General features: G+C 38.5%; 2 protein-coding genes across 4 annotated transcripts; one reads left to right on the forward strand and one right to left on the reverse strand.

The window, feature by feature from the left end:
* The first annotated feature begins 265 nt into the window (after window positions 1–265).
* Window positions 266–5,419, forward strand: LOC107772015 (uncharacterized). Of its 3 annotated transcripts, none has more exons than XM_016591499.2 (4): window positions 266–392; window positions 2,111–2,500; window positions 2,631–4,505; window positions 5,080–5,419. In XM_016591499.2, the coding sequence occupies exons 2-4, from the start codon at window positions 2,154–2,156 to the stop codon at window positions 5,156–5,158; spliced, it is 2,301 nt and encodes a 766-aa protein (XP_016446985.1). In that variant the 5' UTR covers window positions 266–392; window positions 2,111–2,153; the 3' UTR covers window positions 5,159–5,419. The 3 variants fall into 3 exon arrangements, with proteins under 3 accessions (XP_016446985.1, XP_016446986.1, XP_075109351.1); XM_016591500.2 differs by having other exon boundaries at window positions 320–392; window positions 2,111–2,496; XM_075253250.1 differs by lacking the exon at window positions 266–392 and having other exon boundaries at window positions 529–2,500.
* Window positions 5,420–5,718: 299 nt separating this feature from the next.
* Window positions 5,719–15,095, reverse strand: LOC107772017 (heat shock protein 83-like). The gene is made up of 4 exons (XM_016591501.2): window positions 14,847–15,095; window positions 9,095–9,239; window positions 7,942–8,222; window positions 5,719–7,511 (listed from the first exon to the last, which is right to left on the reverse strand). Exons 1-4 carry the CDS (start codon window positions 14,982–14,984, stop codon window positions 5,961–5,963), a joined length of 2,115 nt encoding a protein of 704 aa, XP_016446987.1. The 5' UTR covers window positions 14,985–15,095; the 3' UTR covers window positions 5,719–5,960.
* Between the last annotated feature and the right edge of the window lie 224 nt (window positions 15,096–15,319).

The raw sequence follows: 15,319 nt of genomic DNA on the forward strand, positions 1-15,319 counted from the left end.
TATGCAAGGAACCAAATATAGAAATATTTTCACAAGATAATTTAATAAATCTTAATTCATGTATTGCAATTATTACATTAAAAGTCATACATTATTTTATTTACTAACCAAAACTATCCCTAAATGTAAAGTTTTTTTTTTCTTTTTCTTTTTTGATGAGATAGAAGAATTAGACCAAAAAAGGAGAAAATAAAAGAAAAAATAAAGGATCGGTTGAGGGGGAAGTTTGACATTTTCTGCCAAGTATTAGGGCTAAAGTGGTCAATAAATCTTCTAGGGCAAATTACATTTCACCTCCCCCAAATGGCAAAATAGATCCATTCACATCTCCAAAAGTTCAATTTCCCCTATTATACACCTCGGCTCTGTCCTCATGCAAATCTAATATCCCAGTGAGTTTCAACACTAAAATCCCTTCTTTCAATACATTTTTCACAATGACCCATGAATTTTCTTGAATTTTAATGTTTGACCAAGAACTAAATGATGAACCCATGTTGTTGTATTATGTTTGAGAATAAGTTGTTTTATGTTGATGGGTATTCTTGATTAAGTGTTATTTGATTAGGTTTTTTTTTTTGGCTTTAAACTTTTCTTGTTTGATTATGCCTGTGGTTTCTTGATTATTGCTATATTCCAAAGACTTCAAGTTTATGTGTTAATTGGGAATGTAGCTTGATTTTCATTTGGGGTTTTTGTTTTTATGTTAATTATGCTATTGGTGACTTGATTATTGCTTCTTAATATTCCAAAGACTTTATAAACACTAGGCAAAATAACCGACTGTGCTGACGGGAGGTAGCAGGTATCCGATGAAATAGTCGAGGTGCACACACGCCACACGCTGGTCCAGTCGTCCAGACACCACCGTCATCCAAAATATTCCAAAGACTTCAACTTCATTTGTTAAATTGGGAATGTAGCTCGCTTTTCATTTGGAGTTTTTGTTTTTAGCTTAATTATGCTATTGGTGACTTGATTATTGCTTCTTAATATTCCAAAGACTTTAGAAGCACTAGGCAAAGATAATTGACTGTGCTGATGGGAGGTAATAGGTATCACACGCCACACGCTGGTCCAGTCGTCCAGACACCACCGTCATCCAAAATATTCCAAAGACTTCAACTTCATTTGTTAAATTGGGAATGTAGCTCGATTTTTTTTGGGATTTTTGTTTTTAGCTTATGCTATTGGTGACTTCATTATTGCTTCTTAATATTCCAAAGACTTTAGAAATAATAGGCAAAGATAACCCGTATTTATGCTGATGGGAGGTAGCAGGTACCTGGTGAAATAGTCGAAGTGCGCACACGCTGGTCCAAACACCACCATCATCCAAAATATTCCAAAGACTTCAACTTTATTGGCTAAATTGAGAATGTAGCCAAATTTCCATCAGTGGTTTTTGTTTTTAGCTTAATTATGCTTTTAGTAGCTTGATTACTGCTTCTTAATAGTCCAAAGACTTCAACTTTAAATGTTAAATTGAGAATGTAGCCAAATTTTCATCTGGGTTTTTTGTTTTTTTAGCTTAATTATGCTTTTGGTGACTTGATTACTGCTTCTTAATAGTCCAAAGACCTCAACTTTAAGGTTAAATTGAGAATGTAGCTAAGTTTTCATCTGGGGTTTTGTTTTATCTTAATTATGCTTTTGGTGACTTGATTATTGCCTCTTAATATACCAAAGATTTCAGCTTTATTTTTGTTAAATTGGAAATGTAGGTTGATTGTCATCTGGGGTTTTTATTTTTATCTTTATCATACTTTTTGGTGACTTGATTTTTGCTACTTAATGTTCCAAAAGACTTCAACTTTACTTGTTAAATTCGAAATGTAGCTTAATTTCATGATCCCATTAATTTATTTTGTCAGGTGCTTCCCATTATCTGCGCTGCATAACAAAATTTCTTTGGTGTTTTTGTTTTTTGACTTTAAACTTAGCATGTTTGATTATGCCTATGGTTATTTGCCTATTGCTTCTCAATGTTCTAAAGACTTCAACTTTCTTAATTGATTTGGATATATAGACTGATTTTCATGGTCCAATTAATTTTTTCTGTGTTGCATACTATTTTTTGTGGTGTATGACAAAGCTTTGTTCTTGTTAGTTGGTTCAATATTTTCAGTTGAAGTTTTTATGCGGGCCTAGCGATGGCCTCCAAGAAAATAATTGCCATTTGTCAATCTGGAGGGGAGTTTGTGACCAACGAAGATGGATCTTTGACATATGTTGGTGGGGAGGCGTATGCTCTAGACCTTGATAACCAGACACTTCTGAAATATTTTAAGCAAGAAGTAGCGGAAAACTTTGAGTGTGGTATTGATGGAATGACGATTAAGTATTTTCTCCCTGGGAATAAGAAGACTCTCATCACAATATCTAAAGATAAAGACCTCAAGCGTATGATCAACTTCTTCAAGGATTCTGAACAAGTAGAGGTGTTTATAATTGTAGAAGAACCCGTTGCTCGAAGTACTCCAAATGTGACTGCCAGTAGGTATTTACTTCTCTTTATATTCAGTTCCATTTGTTCATTTTGCTTCCTCATGCAAATGTCAAAACTTGAGTGTTTCTTTGAATCTGTTTTTGATTTCCTAAATATCTTTATGACTTTCTTAACTCTGAAGGTCGAGCAGGACTACTGTGTCGGAGCCTCCACTTACCCCTGCTAACCCCGTGGATATGGTCGATCCTGATGATCTGCTTCAAGCCCCAGTTGATACTAGCCCCCTAGCTGTTTATCCAAGTAGCAATAGCAATGATGAGAAGCATCGCAAAGCAGCTATGCAGTGGGAGAATGCAATTACTGGCGTTGGCCAAAGATTTAACAGCTTTTCTGAATTCCGTGAAGCTCTACATAAGTACTCGATTTCCCAAGGATTCACTTATAAATATAAGAAAAATGAAAGTCGTCGAGTAACTGCTAAATGCAAGTCGGAAGGTTGTCCTTGGTCAATATATGCTTCGAAGTTGCCTACCACCGAGCTAATATGTATTAAGACAATGAACCCGAAGCATACATGTGAAGGAGCTGCAGTAAAAGCTGGGTACCGGTCCACAAGGGGATGGATGGGAAATATAATAAAGGAAAAGTTGAAGTATGCTCCCAATTACAAGCCAAAGGATATTGCAAATGATATTGAGCGTGAATATGGCATTCAGCTGAACTACTCTCAGGCAAGACGTGCCAAAGAGAAGGCAAGAGAGCAGCTTCAGGGTTCTTACAGAGAGGCATACAGTCAGTTACCTTTATTATGTGAGAAAATTGTAGAAACTAATCCAGGTAGTGTTGCTACAGTTGCGGCAAAGGATGATTCGAGCTTCCATCGTCTATTTATCTCATTTCATGCCTCATTATCTGGTTTTCAACAAGGTTGCCGCCCTCTTCTATTCCTTGACAGCACTCTTCTCTATGCAAAATATCAAGGAACTTTGTTGGCAGCCGTAGGTGTTGATGGAAACGATGCTGTCTTTCCTTTAGCCTTTGCGGTTGTAGATGAGGAGACCAAGGACAACTGGCATTGGTTTCTTTCAGAACTTAAAACTGCTGTCTCAATGTCCTGTCCTATAACATTTGTTTGTGATTTCCAAAGGGGCATAAGGGAGTCATTTAACGATATATTTAATGAAGAGGGTTACCATGGCTATTGCCTGCGCTATCTTGCAGAAAAATTGAATAACGATTTGCAAGGACAGTTTTCTCACGAAGCTAGACGTCTTATGATCCAAGATTTATATACTGCTGCTTGTGCCCCAACACTTGCGAGCTTTGAACGTTGTGCTGAGAATATAAGAGCAATCTCACCTGTTGCATACGATTGGGTCACTCGAAGCGAGCCCGACCATTGGGCGAACGCCCTTTTTGGTGGGACAAGGTATGGCCTCTTGACATCCAACATTGGGCAGCCTTTTTATGATTGGGTTATGGAGGTGAATGAGCTGCCGATAGTTCAAATGGTCGATGTATTACGAGGGAAGATAATGGAATTGATCTATACTAGGCGTGTTGAGTCCAGTCAGTGGGCTACGAGATTAACACCGATGAGCGAACAAAAACTTCAGAGCGAAACCTCAAAAGCAAGGTCACTTCAAGTATTACCCTCACACGGGAGCACATTTGAAGTTCGTGGTGGTGAGTCTGTTGACGTAGTTGATATTGATCAATGGGATTGTAGTTGCAAAGGTTGGCAACTAAATGGGATGCCTTGTTGCCATGCTATAGCTGTTTTTGAATGCATAGGAAGGAGTCCATATGATTATTGTTCCAGATACTTCACAACCGAGAGTTACAATGTAACATACGCTGAATCGATTAACCCCATACCTAACCTGGAAAAACCAGCAAGTGGTGAAATTGATGTGGCAATTATTATTACTCCCCCACCAACCAAACGTCCACCTGGCCGACCAAAGATGAAAAAGGTCGACGCTTTTGACATGGTTAAACGGCAGATGCAGTGTAGCAAGTGTAAGGGCCTGGGTCACAATAAGAAGACATGCGGGTAAGCTTACTCAACTCTTCTCTGATGAAAGTGTACTAACAATATCAAAGAAACGGATGCATTGCACGTATATCATTTAATACATACTCTTACCCACTGCATGATGCTTAATTAGTCAATGATGGCGTATCCTGTGGACCATCTGCTATCATCTATGCTTGTTTCTTCATTTTTAATGGGAAAGGGGTATGAGGATGTATTACCATATAATGCATCGAGAATGACAGCGTTGTCTCATTCTGGTATAGTTGGATAGTGTTTCTCCATTTCACTGTCATAGACCTATTAGAGGGACTCATTCTACTTGGCGAGAATGGATTTGCTTGTGCTTATCAAAAAGTTGCAGTATCATGAGTCCTTCTCGGCCTGTAGTTCTTTGTACAGTGATTCAGAAATAATACTTCACAACGACTATAAATCTTGCTTGTTTCCAGTTAGTCGTAAAGTTGTATGTATTGTTGCTGCCCTTTAAATCTTTGAAGAAATGCATTCTTCTCGGCCTGTTTGATTTTGATATCATTGTCTGCAAATATTGCTGTCTATAACTGAAAAGTACTTCGTCTTCTTGAAACAGGAAGCTAAATCAGATCGAAGAACCAGATCCTCTACTTGTTACGGGCTTGGTAACAGAAGACATTGAAGGCACAGAGTGAATTTTTGGTATCTTTGTTCGCTATAAGTCACGGGTTCGAACCGTGGAAACAGCCATTGATGTTCTATATTACACCCCTTGGGGTGCCCCTAAACCCTACATAAACACAGGCCTTGTATATTGAACTGCCCCTTTTTTTTTGTTCTCTAGAGTTAAAAGTTAAATTTCTTAGATACTTGTTTGACAGATATCTTGTGGTTAAGTTGATGGAAAACCTGAGTTAGATCTTTGATTAAAGAAATAATCTGTCATCTCGTTTAGATAATTATAGAAGGAAATATCGTTATTCAGAAACAGTCTCTCCACTTTCACAAGGTAAGGGTAAAATCTGCTTACAAAATACCTTTTCCAGACCCCACTCATGGGATCTCACTGTTGTTGTTGTTGTAAGGAAAGATCGTTATTCAAAATATACATATTGGCTGGACGCATATATGTGCCTCACTTACAGCTTCGTTGCATATGATCCGAGTAAAGATCTGTGCTTTTGTTTATTTGCCATGTCTCGTTCGTAGGAATCTTGTCCATATTACGCGCGATATAAGGCCTTATACGGACCTATTCTACAGAGGAAAGTATTCTAAATAGTAAAGCCGGAGCTCGATACAACTGTACATTATACATAACACAACACATTATACCGCGGACACATGAAATGAAACACAACCAGATACCAGAAAACCAAGTACAGACAATAGACAAAAAGAAGTGAAAAATAGTGAAACAGACACCCACAAAAACAACCCTACCCCACCTAATTATATACTACCAGAGTGTGTGCGCGCGCTTCTAGTAGATGTTTCTCAGTCAACTTCCTCCATTTTACTCTCCTCAATACCCTCTTCTTCCAATACAGGCATCTCAGTATCATCTCCACTGGCTTCATCTTCCTCAACACTAAGACCTAACTTCAACATCCTATGAATCCTCGCAGCAAACGCGTTCGGATCATCAAGACTGAAACCAGATGTCAACAAAGCAGTCTCATACAGAAGCAACACCAAATCTTTAACAGACTTGTCATTCTTGTCAACCTCAGCTCTCTTTCTCAACTCCTCCATTATGCCGTTGTCCGGGTTGATCTCCATCGTCTTTTTACTCGACATGTAGGCGCTCATACTGCTGTCCCTTAATGCCTGTGCTTTCATTATTCTCTCCATGTTTGCTGTCCAACCATATTCTCCAGTTACTAAGCAGCACGGAGAGTCAACGATCCTGTCGGAAACTACCACTTTTTCGACTCTGTCACCAAGAATATCTTTGATGACTTTACATAAGTTCTCAAATGATTTCTTCTTTTCTTTCTTTTTCTGCTTCTCTTCTTCTGTTTCTTCAAGTTCCAGCCCTTCTTTAGTGGCAGATACTAGTTTCTTTCCGTCATATTCTTTCAATTGCCCGATAGCATACTCGTCGATTGCATCGACCATGTAGAGAACTTCGTATCCTCTCTTCTTGAGCTTCTCGAGGAACGGAGAGTTTTCGACAGCTTTCTTGCTCTCACCAGTGATGTAGTAGATGTCCTTTTGTCCTTCTTTCATACTCGTGACGTAGTCCTTCAAACTAGTCATCTCATCACCGCTCTTTGTCGAGTGGAACCTGAGAAGATCAGAGAGTTTGGTTCTGTTTTGGACGTCTTCGTGAATGCCCAACTTGATGTTCTTTGAGAACGCTTGGTAAAATTTGTTGTAATCCTCTTTGTTCTCAGAGATCTCAAAGAACATTTCGATGCATTTCTTCACAAGATTCTTCCTGATAACCTTCAAAATCTTGTTCTGTTGAAGCGTCTCACGTGAAATGTTGAGCGGAAGATCATCAGAATCAACTACACCCTTAACAAAGCCAAGGTAATCGGGAATGAGTTCTTCGCAATTGTCCATTATGAAAACTCTACGAACATAGAGCTTAATGTTGTTAAGCTTCTTCCTCGTGTCAAAGAGATCAAACGGAGCTCGCTTTGGAACAAATAGGATCGCCCTGAACTCGAGCTGCCCCTCAACAGAGAAGTGTTTCCTGCGAAGCGGATCCTCCCAATCATTCGTTAGACTCTTGTAGAACGAGCAATACTCCTCCTTTGTCACTTCTTCAGGCTTACGCAACCAGATTGGTTTCTGCTTATTGATTAGCTGCCATTCATGAGTCACTTCCTTAATCTTCTTTTTCTTCTTTTTGTCCTTCTCCTTATCCTCGTCGACCTCTTCTACCTCCCCTTCTTGTTCCTTCTTGCCTTCCTCGTCTTCATCATCGCTAACTTCTTTCTCGACAGTCTTCTCAGTCCAGAGGTAAATCGGATAGCTAATGAACTCGGAATGTTTCTTTACAAGATCCTTTATTCTCCTCTCTTCCAAGTATTCCACCTGCATAAAGTACAAAAAACATATTTACTTGAGATTAAGAACTTCAATATACCAAATATAACAATTGTCACGGATTGTTCTATCTCCTCACAACAACAAACAACAACGACTCTGCCTCAGTCCCAAACAAGCGGCTCCGCTTATATGAATCCTCATTGACCATGTTAATCCATTTAAAGTATTTAAACTCATTTCAGGTCAATGTTATACAAAAACAAAAGTAACAATAAAAATAATGTTAAGTAGTAAAAGTTCTTTATATTTTCTGAACGCATAAATCTCTAAATCTCTGGAAGGCTAAACAGCTCCTAGAAAAGCATAGGACGTAAAGTAGAAGTGCTAACATGACCAAAAGCGATAACATTACAACAACATATTTTCAACTAATAAGTATCGTCCAAGAAAATGGAACAATCAACAATATTGGTACCTGATCTTCCTTCAAGTAGAGGGTGATCTTGGTACCTCTCCCCAGTGGCTCGCCATTGACATCACGGGTGACAGTGAACGATCCACCAGCCTGCGACTCCCATACATACTGTTCGTCGTCGTTGTGCTTGGTCGTCACCACAACTTTCTCAGCCACAAGATAGGAAGAGTAGAAACCAACACCAAACTGCCCAATCATACTAACATCAGCTCCGGCCTGTAATGCCTCCATAAACTCCTTTGTTCCAGATCTCGCTATTGTTCCCAAATTGTTCACCAAATCTGTGCTCAAAACACAATCTTTTTTCAATAACCTTATTCTGATATTGTTTTCTTAAGATCATAACACATCAACAGAGCTCATATGCAGGACAATTGCAAAGCACTAAGATCAATTTAAATCGCTATTACAAGCAGTGGCGGAGCCAAAATTTTCATCAAGAGGTGTCAAAATATAAATAATTAGATACATTAAAAAGTCAAGGCGGTCAACGTATAGTAAACATACATAAAATAAAAAAATTATATAACAATATAGTGTAATTTTCCGGCGAAGGGGTGTCGCTTGACACCCCTTGGTTCAATGTGGCTTCGCCACTGATTACATGCAATCAGAGGGAGCACATGTAACTTGCCGCCTTCTCTGTTCCACTTTATGTGACACGACTACTATTTGAAAAGTCCACCACTTTTTCTTTGACCACGAAATGTTTTAAGTACTTTTTACACATTTTGAATTGTTAACTATTACTATGACTTACAGAGTTGGACCTATATCGTAAAGAGAGAGGTCACCGGCACCCAAAAAGTTCGGCAACAATTCCATGCATACATGTATATGCCTTTAGAAAATAGTGATATATTAGTAGTGACATGCTATATACAAAGATTTTGGTCGAATGCAAAAGTGAACCCGCAACCTTCAAATCCTGAGTCTGCCTCTGATTATGTATAATGCTTTTATGTTGTTTCTGAATATGTAGTAAATTTTATTTCATAAAACTTGAAAATTCTATATCTGAATTCACATCGAACATTAAGTAATTCGATAACTGATAAACATAGTAATTAATCTGCTATTACAGGTTAAACCTACACTAATAGTGTAACAAAATACTTTTGCGCGCCATTCATTCACTTCATGATCAACATACCTGCTTTAGTCATACCGATACCACTGTCAATTATGGAAAGCGTCGTCTTATTCACCTTATCAGGAACAATCCTAATAAAAAGCTCAGGCACTGCATCAAGTTTGCTTTTATCCGTCAAGCTCTCAAACCGAATCTTATCCAATGCCTACACAAATTCCACCAAATATATTCAACAAATTCAGCTCAAAAAATAATCCAATCAACAGCCAAAACAACACATAACTTTAAACTGCAACATAATTAAATAAGGGCAGCCCGGTACACTAAGCTCCTGCTATGTGCGGGGTCCTGGAAAGGGCCGGACCACAAAGTTCTATAGTACGCAGCCTTACCCTGCATTTCTGCAAGAGACCGTTTCCACTGCTTGAACCCGTGACCTCCTGGTCACATGGAGCAACTTTACCAGTTACGCCAAGGCTTCCATATTTGACACAAATATTATTTAATAGCTGACGACACAAATCAAGATTATTTCCTTTCTGATGTAGAAGATCAGACTAAGCTGCAACCACAGAGCATACTTAGACAGTACCTTGGCTCTGATACCAATTGTTGCGGAAGCCAAATGTATATAGTGTGAATAAGTCACAACTACTATACCAAAAATTATGACAGCCACCAAATAATAAATAAGACAATAAAACAACAATAAAGGGAACACCAGAATTTACGAGGTTCGGCTAATTTTGCCTACTCCTCGGACACAACAAATATTTTATTTCACTCCAAAAATACAAGTGAAATAATACTAAAGAGAGAAGATACAAATGCCTTAAACAGATGAGAAGGCAAATGAGAGGTGTGTCTAAATCCTAAACATTAGGCCTTCTTTTATAGGGGGAAAATCCCCCCAAAATTCAAGAGCCCACCGATGTGGGACAAATTTGCCAAACTTCAACAAATCTCCACCTTGGCAAAATTCCACATCTTCAATTTTCTCTCAATAACAAATTTTGATTGTGTCTTCATCTTTAATCTTCAGTTTTCAACAATGTTGATCAAATCCAAACAATGTTGAAACTTGACCGCAGTCACCACCTTTGTCAGCATATCAGCAGGATTCTCTGTAGTATGAATTTTCTTCACCGTAACTCCACCTTCTTCTATGATTTCTCGTACGAAATGATACCGAACATCAATGTGCTTCGTCCTTGCATGATACACTTGGTTCTTCGCTAATTGAATAGCACTTTGACTATCACAAAAAATTGTGATACCTTTTTGTTCAACACCAAGCTCCTTTAGCAATCCTTGAAGCCAAATTGCCTCTTTCACAGCCTCTGTAATAGCCATGTACTCTGCCTCTGTTGTAGACAAAGCAACTGTTGACTGCAAAGTAGACTTCCAACTAACTGGTGCCTTTGCAAAAGTAAACACATAACCAGTAGTTGATCTTCGTTTGTCCAGATCACCCGCAAAATCTAAGTCACAATATCCAACTACAGACTGATTGTCTTCCTGCTCAAAAACTAACCCGACATCTACAGTATTATGAATATACCGTAGAATCCACTTCACAGCTTGTCAATGCTCCTTCCCTGGATTGTGCATATATCTGCTAATAACTCCAACAGCTTGTGAAATGTCAGGCCTTGTGCAAACCATTGCATACATCAAGCTACCAATAGCATTTGTGTATGGTACCTTTGACATATACTCTCGTTCAGCTTCATCCATTGGCGACATAGTAGTACTTAGCTTAAAATGGGGAGCAAGTGGAGTACTAACTGGCTTAGTCTTGTCATCTATGCCAAAACGTTGTAGTACTCTCTTCAAATATTCTTTCTGAGATAAACAGAGTTTCTTTGAACGTCTATCTCTAATTATCTCCATGCCAAGAATTTTCTTTGCCTCACCCAGATCCTTCATCTCGAACTCCTTCTTCAGTTGAATCTTCAACTTATCAATTTCTTCCGAATTCTTGGAAGCTATCAACATATCATCAACATATAGGAGAAGATATACAAAGGAACCATCTTTAAGCTTGTGCAAATACACACAATGATCGTATTTGCTTCTCTTGTACCCTTGCTGCAACATAAACTCGTCAAATCGCTTGTACCATTGTCTAGAAGATTGTTTCAATCCGTACAACGATTTTTCAAGTTTGCACACCATATTTTCTTTTCCAGCAACTTTGAATCCTTCTGGCTGAGTCATGTAGATTTCCTCCTCCAAGTTTCCATGTAAAAATGCAGTTTTTACATCCATTTGAACTAGTTCCAAATCCAATTGTGCTACCAAAGCCAACATAATTCTAATGGAGGAATGTTTTACAACTGGAGAAAACACTTCATTGTAATCAATTCCCTCCTTTTGAGCATATCCTTTGGTCACCAATCTTGCTTTTTAGCGAACATCTACTTGGTTAGGAAATCCTTCATTCTTTGCAAATACCCATTTGCACCCAATTGCCTTCTTTCCCTTCGGGAGATTGACCAATCTCCATGTATGATTCTGATGAAGGGACTGTATTTTATCATTCATGGCAATCCTCCACTTATCTTCTTCTGAACTTTGGACAGCGTCTTTATAAGTGGTAGAAACATCATCAGCTACAATTGAGGTTGCACAAGCAACCGTCTCAATGAGACGAACATGTTTCGTTATTGTTCTTTTTGGCCTGCTGGTTGCTATTGATTCAAGTTGTTGTTGAGGTTCCTGAGTTGGAATCTCCTCTACTGGCTCTCCTTCCAGAGGGTAATCTTCATTTGTTTCCTCCTCTGCTTCTTGTGTAGGAAAAATAAATTTTCCCTCAAACTCCACCTGCTTAGAAGCACCTTTATTTTGTTTGGTGTCTTCTGTTACCTTATTTACCATAGCAGATTCATCAAAGGTAACATCTCTGCTGAATATTACTTTCTTTGTCATAGGACACCATAAGCGATATCCTTTGACTCCAGAAGTAATTCCCATAAAAATAGCCTTCTTTGCCCTTGGATCCAATTTTGACTCCGTCACATGATAATATGCAGTTGAGCCAAACACGTGCAAAGAGTTATAATCTACAGCAGGTTTTCCATACCATTTTTCAAATGGTGTCTTGCCATCAATAGCAGCAGATGGTAGACGATTAATGAGGTGGCATGCATATGTAATTGCCTCAGCCCAAAATTCTTTGCCCAAGCCAGCATTGGACAACATACACCGTACCTTCTCCAGCAAGGTCCGGTTCATACGTTCTGCCACTCCATTCTGTTGTGGTGTATGTCTAACAGTGAAGTGTTGGACGATGCCATCATTTTCACAGACCTTATTGAAATGATCATTTTTGTATTCACCTCCATTATCTGTGCGAATACACTTGATCCTCCTGCCTGTCTGATTCTCCACCATCGTCTTCCATTTGAGAAAAATTCCCAACACTTTATCTTTGATCTTCATTGTATACACCCATACTCTTCGGGAAAAATCATCAACAAAGGTTACAAAATAGTGCTTCCCACCCAATGAAGGTGTTTTGGAAGGACCCCAAACATCAGAGTGTACATAATCCAAAATGCCTTTAGTATTATGGATCACTGTACCAAATTTAACCCTTGTCTGTTTCCCTTTAACACAATGCTCACAAAATTCCAAGTTGCAAGCTTTTACTCCTTTTAACAATCCTTGATCTGATAGAGTTTTCAAGGATTTTCCTCCAGCATTTCCCCAGAGCATGTGCCATAGCTTGGTTGCTTCTGCCTCTTTGTCGTCACTGGATGTCACTGTCGCTGTCCCAATAACTGTACTGCCACGATAGTGGTACATATTATTATTCTTCCAATTAGCCTTCATTACCACTAGTGCACCGGAGCATACTCTCATCACTCCATTTTCTGCAATGATTTTGAACCCTTTTGATTCCAGGGCTCCCACAGAGATGAGATTCTTCTTCAAATCCGGTACATATCGAACATCTGTTAATGTTCTGATCATTCCATCATGGTTCCTTAATCGTATTGAACCAATGCCATATGAGGTAAGAGGGCTGTTATCCGCTGTGTGGATGACTCCATATTCTCCTTCTTGAAATTCCACAAACCAGTCTCTGTTGGGACACATATGATGGCTACAAGCCGAGTCCATCAACCATATGTCTGATGATGTTAATGACTCTGTTGTAACTAATGAGAAGTCTGAATCATCACAATCAGCTACATTTGAATCCATAATGGCCTTTCCATTGTTATGTTTGGCCTTATTCTTCAACTTCGGACAGTCTTTCTTCCAGTGCCCTTTTCTCGACAAAAGGCACATTCATCTTTGCTGGGTCTGGATCTTGACTTGGATCTTCCCTTCTTTGTCCTCGTTTGATTTTGAGGACGACCCCTTACAAACAGTGCTTCTCCTTCTCCGCCCTTCTGTTTTTCTCGTTTTCTTTGTTCATAGCTGTACAAAGCCGAACAAACTTCTCTGAGAGAAACTTCGTCATTTCCATGGAGTAGAGTAGTTTCAAGGTGCTCGTACTCATCAGGAAGTGACGCCAACAACATCAAGGCCAAGTCACCATCATCATAAGTTGTATCCATATTTTGCAAATCTGTGACCAACTTATTGAAACTGGTGATATGTTCATTCATCGTGGTACCAGGAACATAGGTGAAGTGAAACAGTCTCTTCTTCATGTACAATTTATTTTGACTGTTTTTCTTCAAAAATTTATCCTCCAGTGCTTTCCATAATTTACTTGCAGATGTTTCCTTTGTGTATGGATATTTCTGCTCTCTAGCAAGGTAGGATCGAATGGTACCGCAAGCAACACAGTTGATAATTCTCCAATCTTCTTCTCCAATAACATCTGGTTTCTTTTCTTCAATGGCCAGATCTAGCCCTTGTTGAAAAAGGACATCTAGAACCTCGCCTTGCCACATCCCAAAATGTCCGGACCCGTCAAAAATTTCTACCGCAAATTTCGCATTTGACACAATTCTTGTCATAAGCGAAGATGCCAATGATGACGTATTGTTGACACTTGATGTAGATTCTTCTTGTTTATTGTCTCCCATATTTGACACAAATATTATTTAATAGCTGACGACACAAATCAAGATTATTTCCTTTCTGATGTAGAAGATCAGACTAAGCTGCAACTACAGAGCATACTCAGACAGAACCTTGACTCAGTTACCAAGATAAATCTTTTCTGATGTGGAAGATCAGACTATGCTGCAACCACAGAGCATACTTAGACAATACCTTGGCTCTGATACCAATTGTTGCGGAAGCCAAATGTATATAGTGTGAATAAGTCACAACTACAATACCAAAAATTATGACAGCCACCAAATAATAAATAAGACAATAAAACAACAATAAAGGGAACACCAGAATTTACGAGGTTCGGCTAATTTTGCCTACTCCTCGGACACAACCAATATTTTATTTCACTCCAAAAATACAAGTGAAATAATACTAAAGAGAGAAGATACAAATGCCTTAAACAGATGAGAAGGCAAATGAGAGGTGTGTTTAAATCCTAAACATTAGGCCTTCTTTAATAGGGGGAAAATCCCCCCAAAATTCAAGAGCCCACCGATGTGGGACAAATTTGCCAAACTTCAACAACGATAACACACTTCAATATGTAATCAGAGCAGAGCAGACAAAGATCCTGAGCTCGATCTCACCGTCAGCTCGTCTGCTATTACTAATATAGAACTTTTACGTACTAGGCTCATGAAAATATATCAGGTTCACGCGTGAGGAGTCATGTTGAAGACATAATTAAGTAAATAAACTCTAACAGTTTAAACTTTTAAACAAAACTTACATCAGAACAATTGCTGATTAGTTCACGTAGGAAAATCTCCTTATTAGTGTAGAAAGTATTGATAATTAAACTCAGTAGCTGATTGATCTCAGCTTGAAAAGCGAAAGTCTCACTCTCTCCCATATGTACTTCCGCCATTAATTTTCTTCTTCTTTTTTCACCAAAAAAAAGTGATGGATTTGAACAAGAGAACAGTGAGAACTGAATTTTTTTGTTTTTTATTTTTGGAAAATGAGAAAATGGAAGTGATTTGCTATTTATATGGAGGTGATTAAAAGAGTCGGTTAGTTTTTTTTTTTGAAGAAGAATGTAGAGAGATTTGGAATATGTGAATGTTAATCTGATTTCGCGCTTCTGGAATTGTGTACACGTATAAGTAAGTCGTATTCGGCGAATGCGACTTATACGTCGCGTTAATGTTTTTTCCCATTATGGATTACTGTTTTGAATTTCCTTATTTATAATTACATATA

Source organism: Nicotiana tabacum, chromosome 5 (genome assembly GCF_000715075.1).
Source record: "Nicotiana tabacum cultivar K326 chromosome 5, ASM71507v2, whole genome shotgun sequence".
Lineage (NCBI taxonomy): Eukaryota > Viridiplantae > Streptophyta > Magnoliopsida > Solanales > Solanaceae > Nicotiana > Nicotiana tabacum.

What these genes read in the sequence shown, in the direction of transcription:
- LOC107772015 (XM_016591499.2), top strand. Translation starts at nt 2,154, where the DNA reads ATGGCCTCCAAGAAAATAATTGCCATTTGTCAATCTGGAGGGGAGTTT. An exon ending in CCAAATGTGACTGCCAGTAG is followed by an intron (nt 2,501 to 2,630) that starts GTATTTACTTCT and finishes TTAACTCTGAAG; the next exon opens with GTCGAGCAGGACTACTGTGT. An exon ending in CACAATAAGAAGACATGCGG is followed by an intron (nt 4,506 to 5,079) that starts GTAAGCTTACTC and finishes TTCTTGAAACAG; the next exon opens with GAAGCTAAATCAGATCGAAG.
- LOC107772017 (XM_016591501.2), bottom strand. Translation starts at nt 14,984, where the DNA reads ATGGCGGAAGTACATATGGGAGAGAGTGAGACTTTCGCTTTTCAAGCT. An exon ending in TATCGGTATGACTAAAGCAG is followed by an intron (nt 8,223 to 9,094) that starts GTATGTTGATCA and finishes TTTTGAGCACAG; the next exon opens with ATTTGGTGAACAATTTGGGA. An exon ending in TCTACTTGAAGGAAGATCAG is followed by an intron (nt 7,512 to 7,941) that starts GTACCAATATTG and finishes TACTTTATGCAG; the next exon opens with GTGGAATACTTGGAAGAGAG.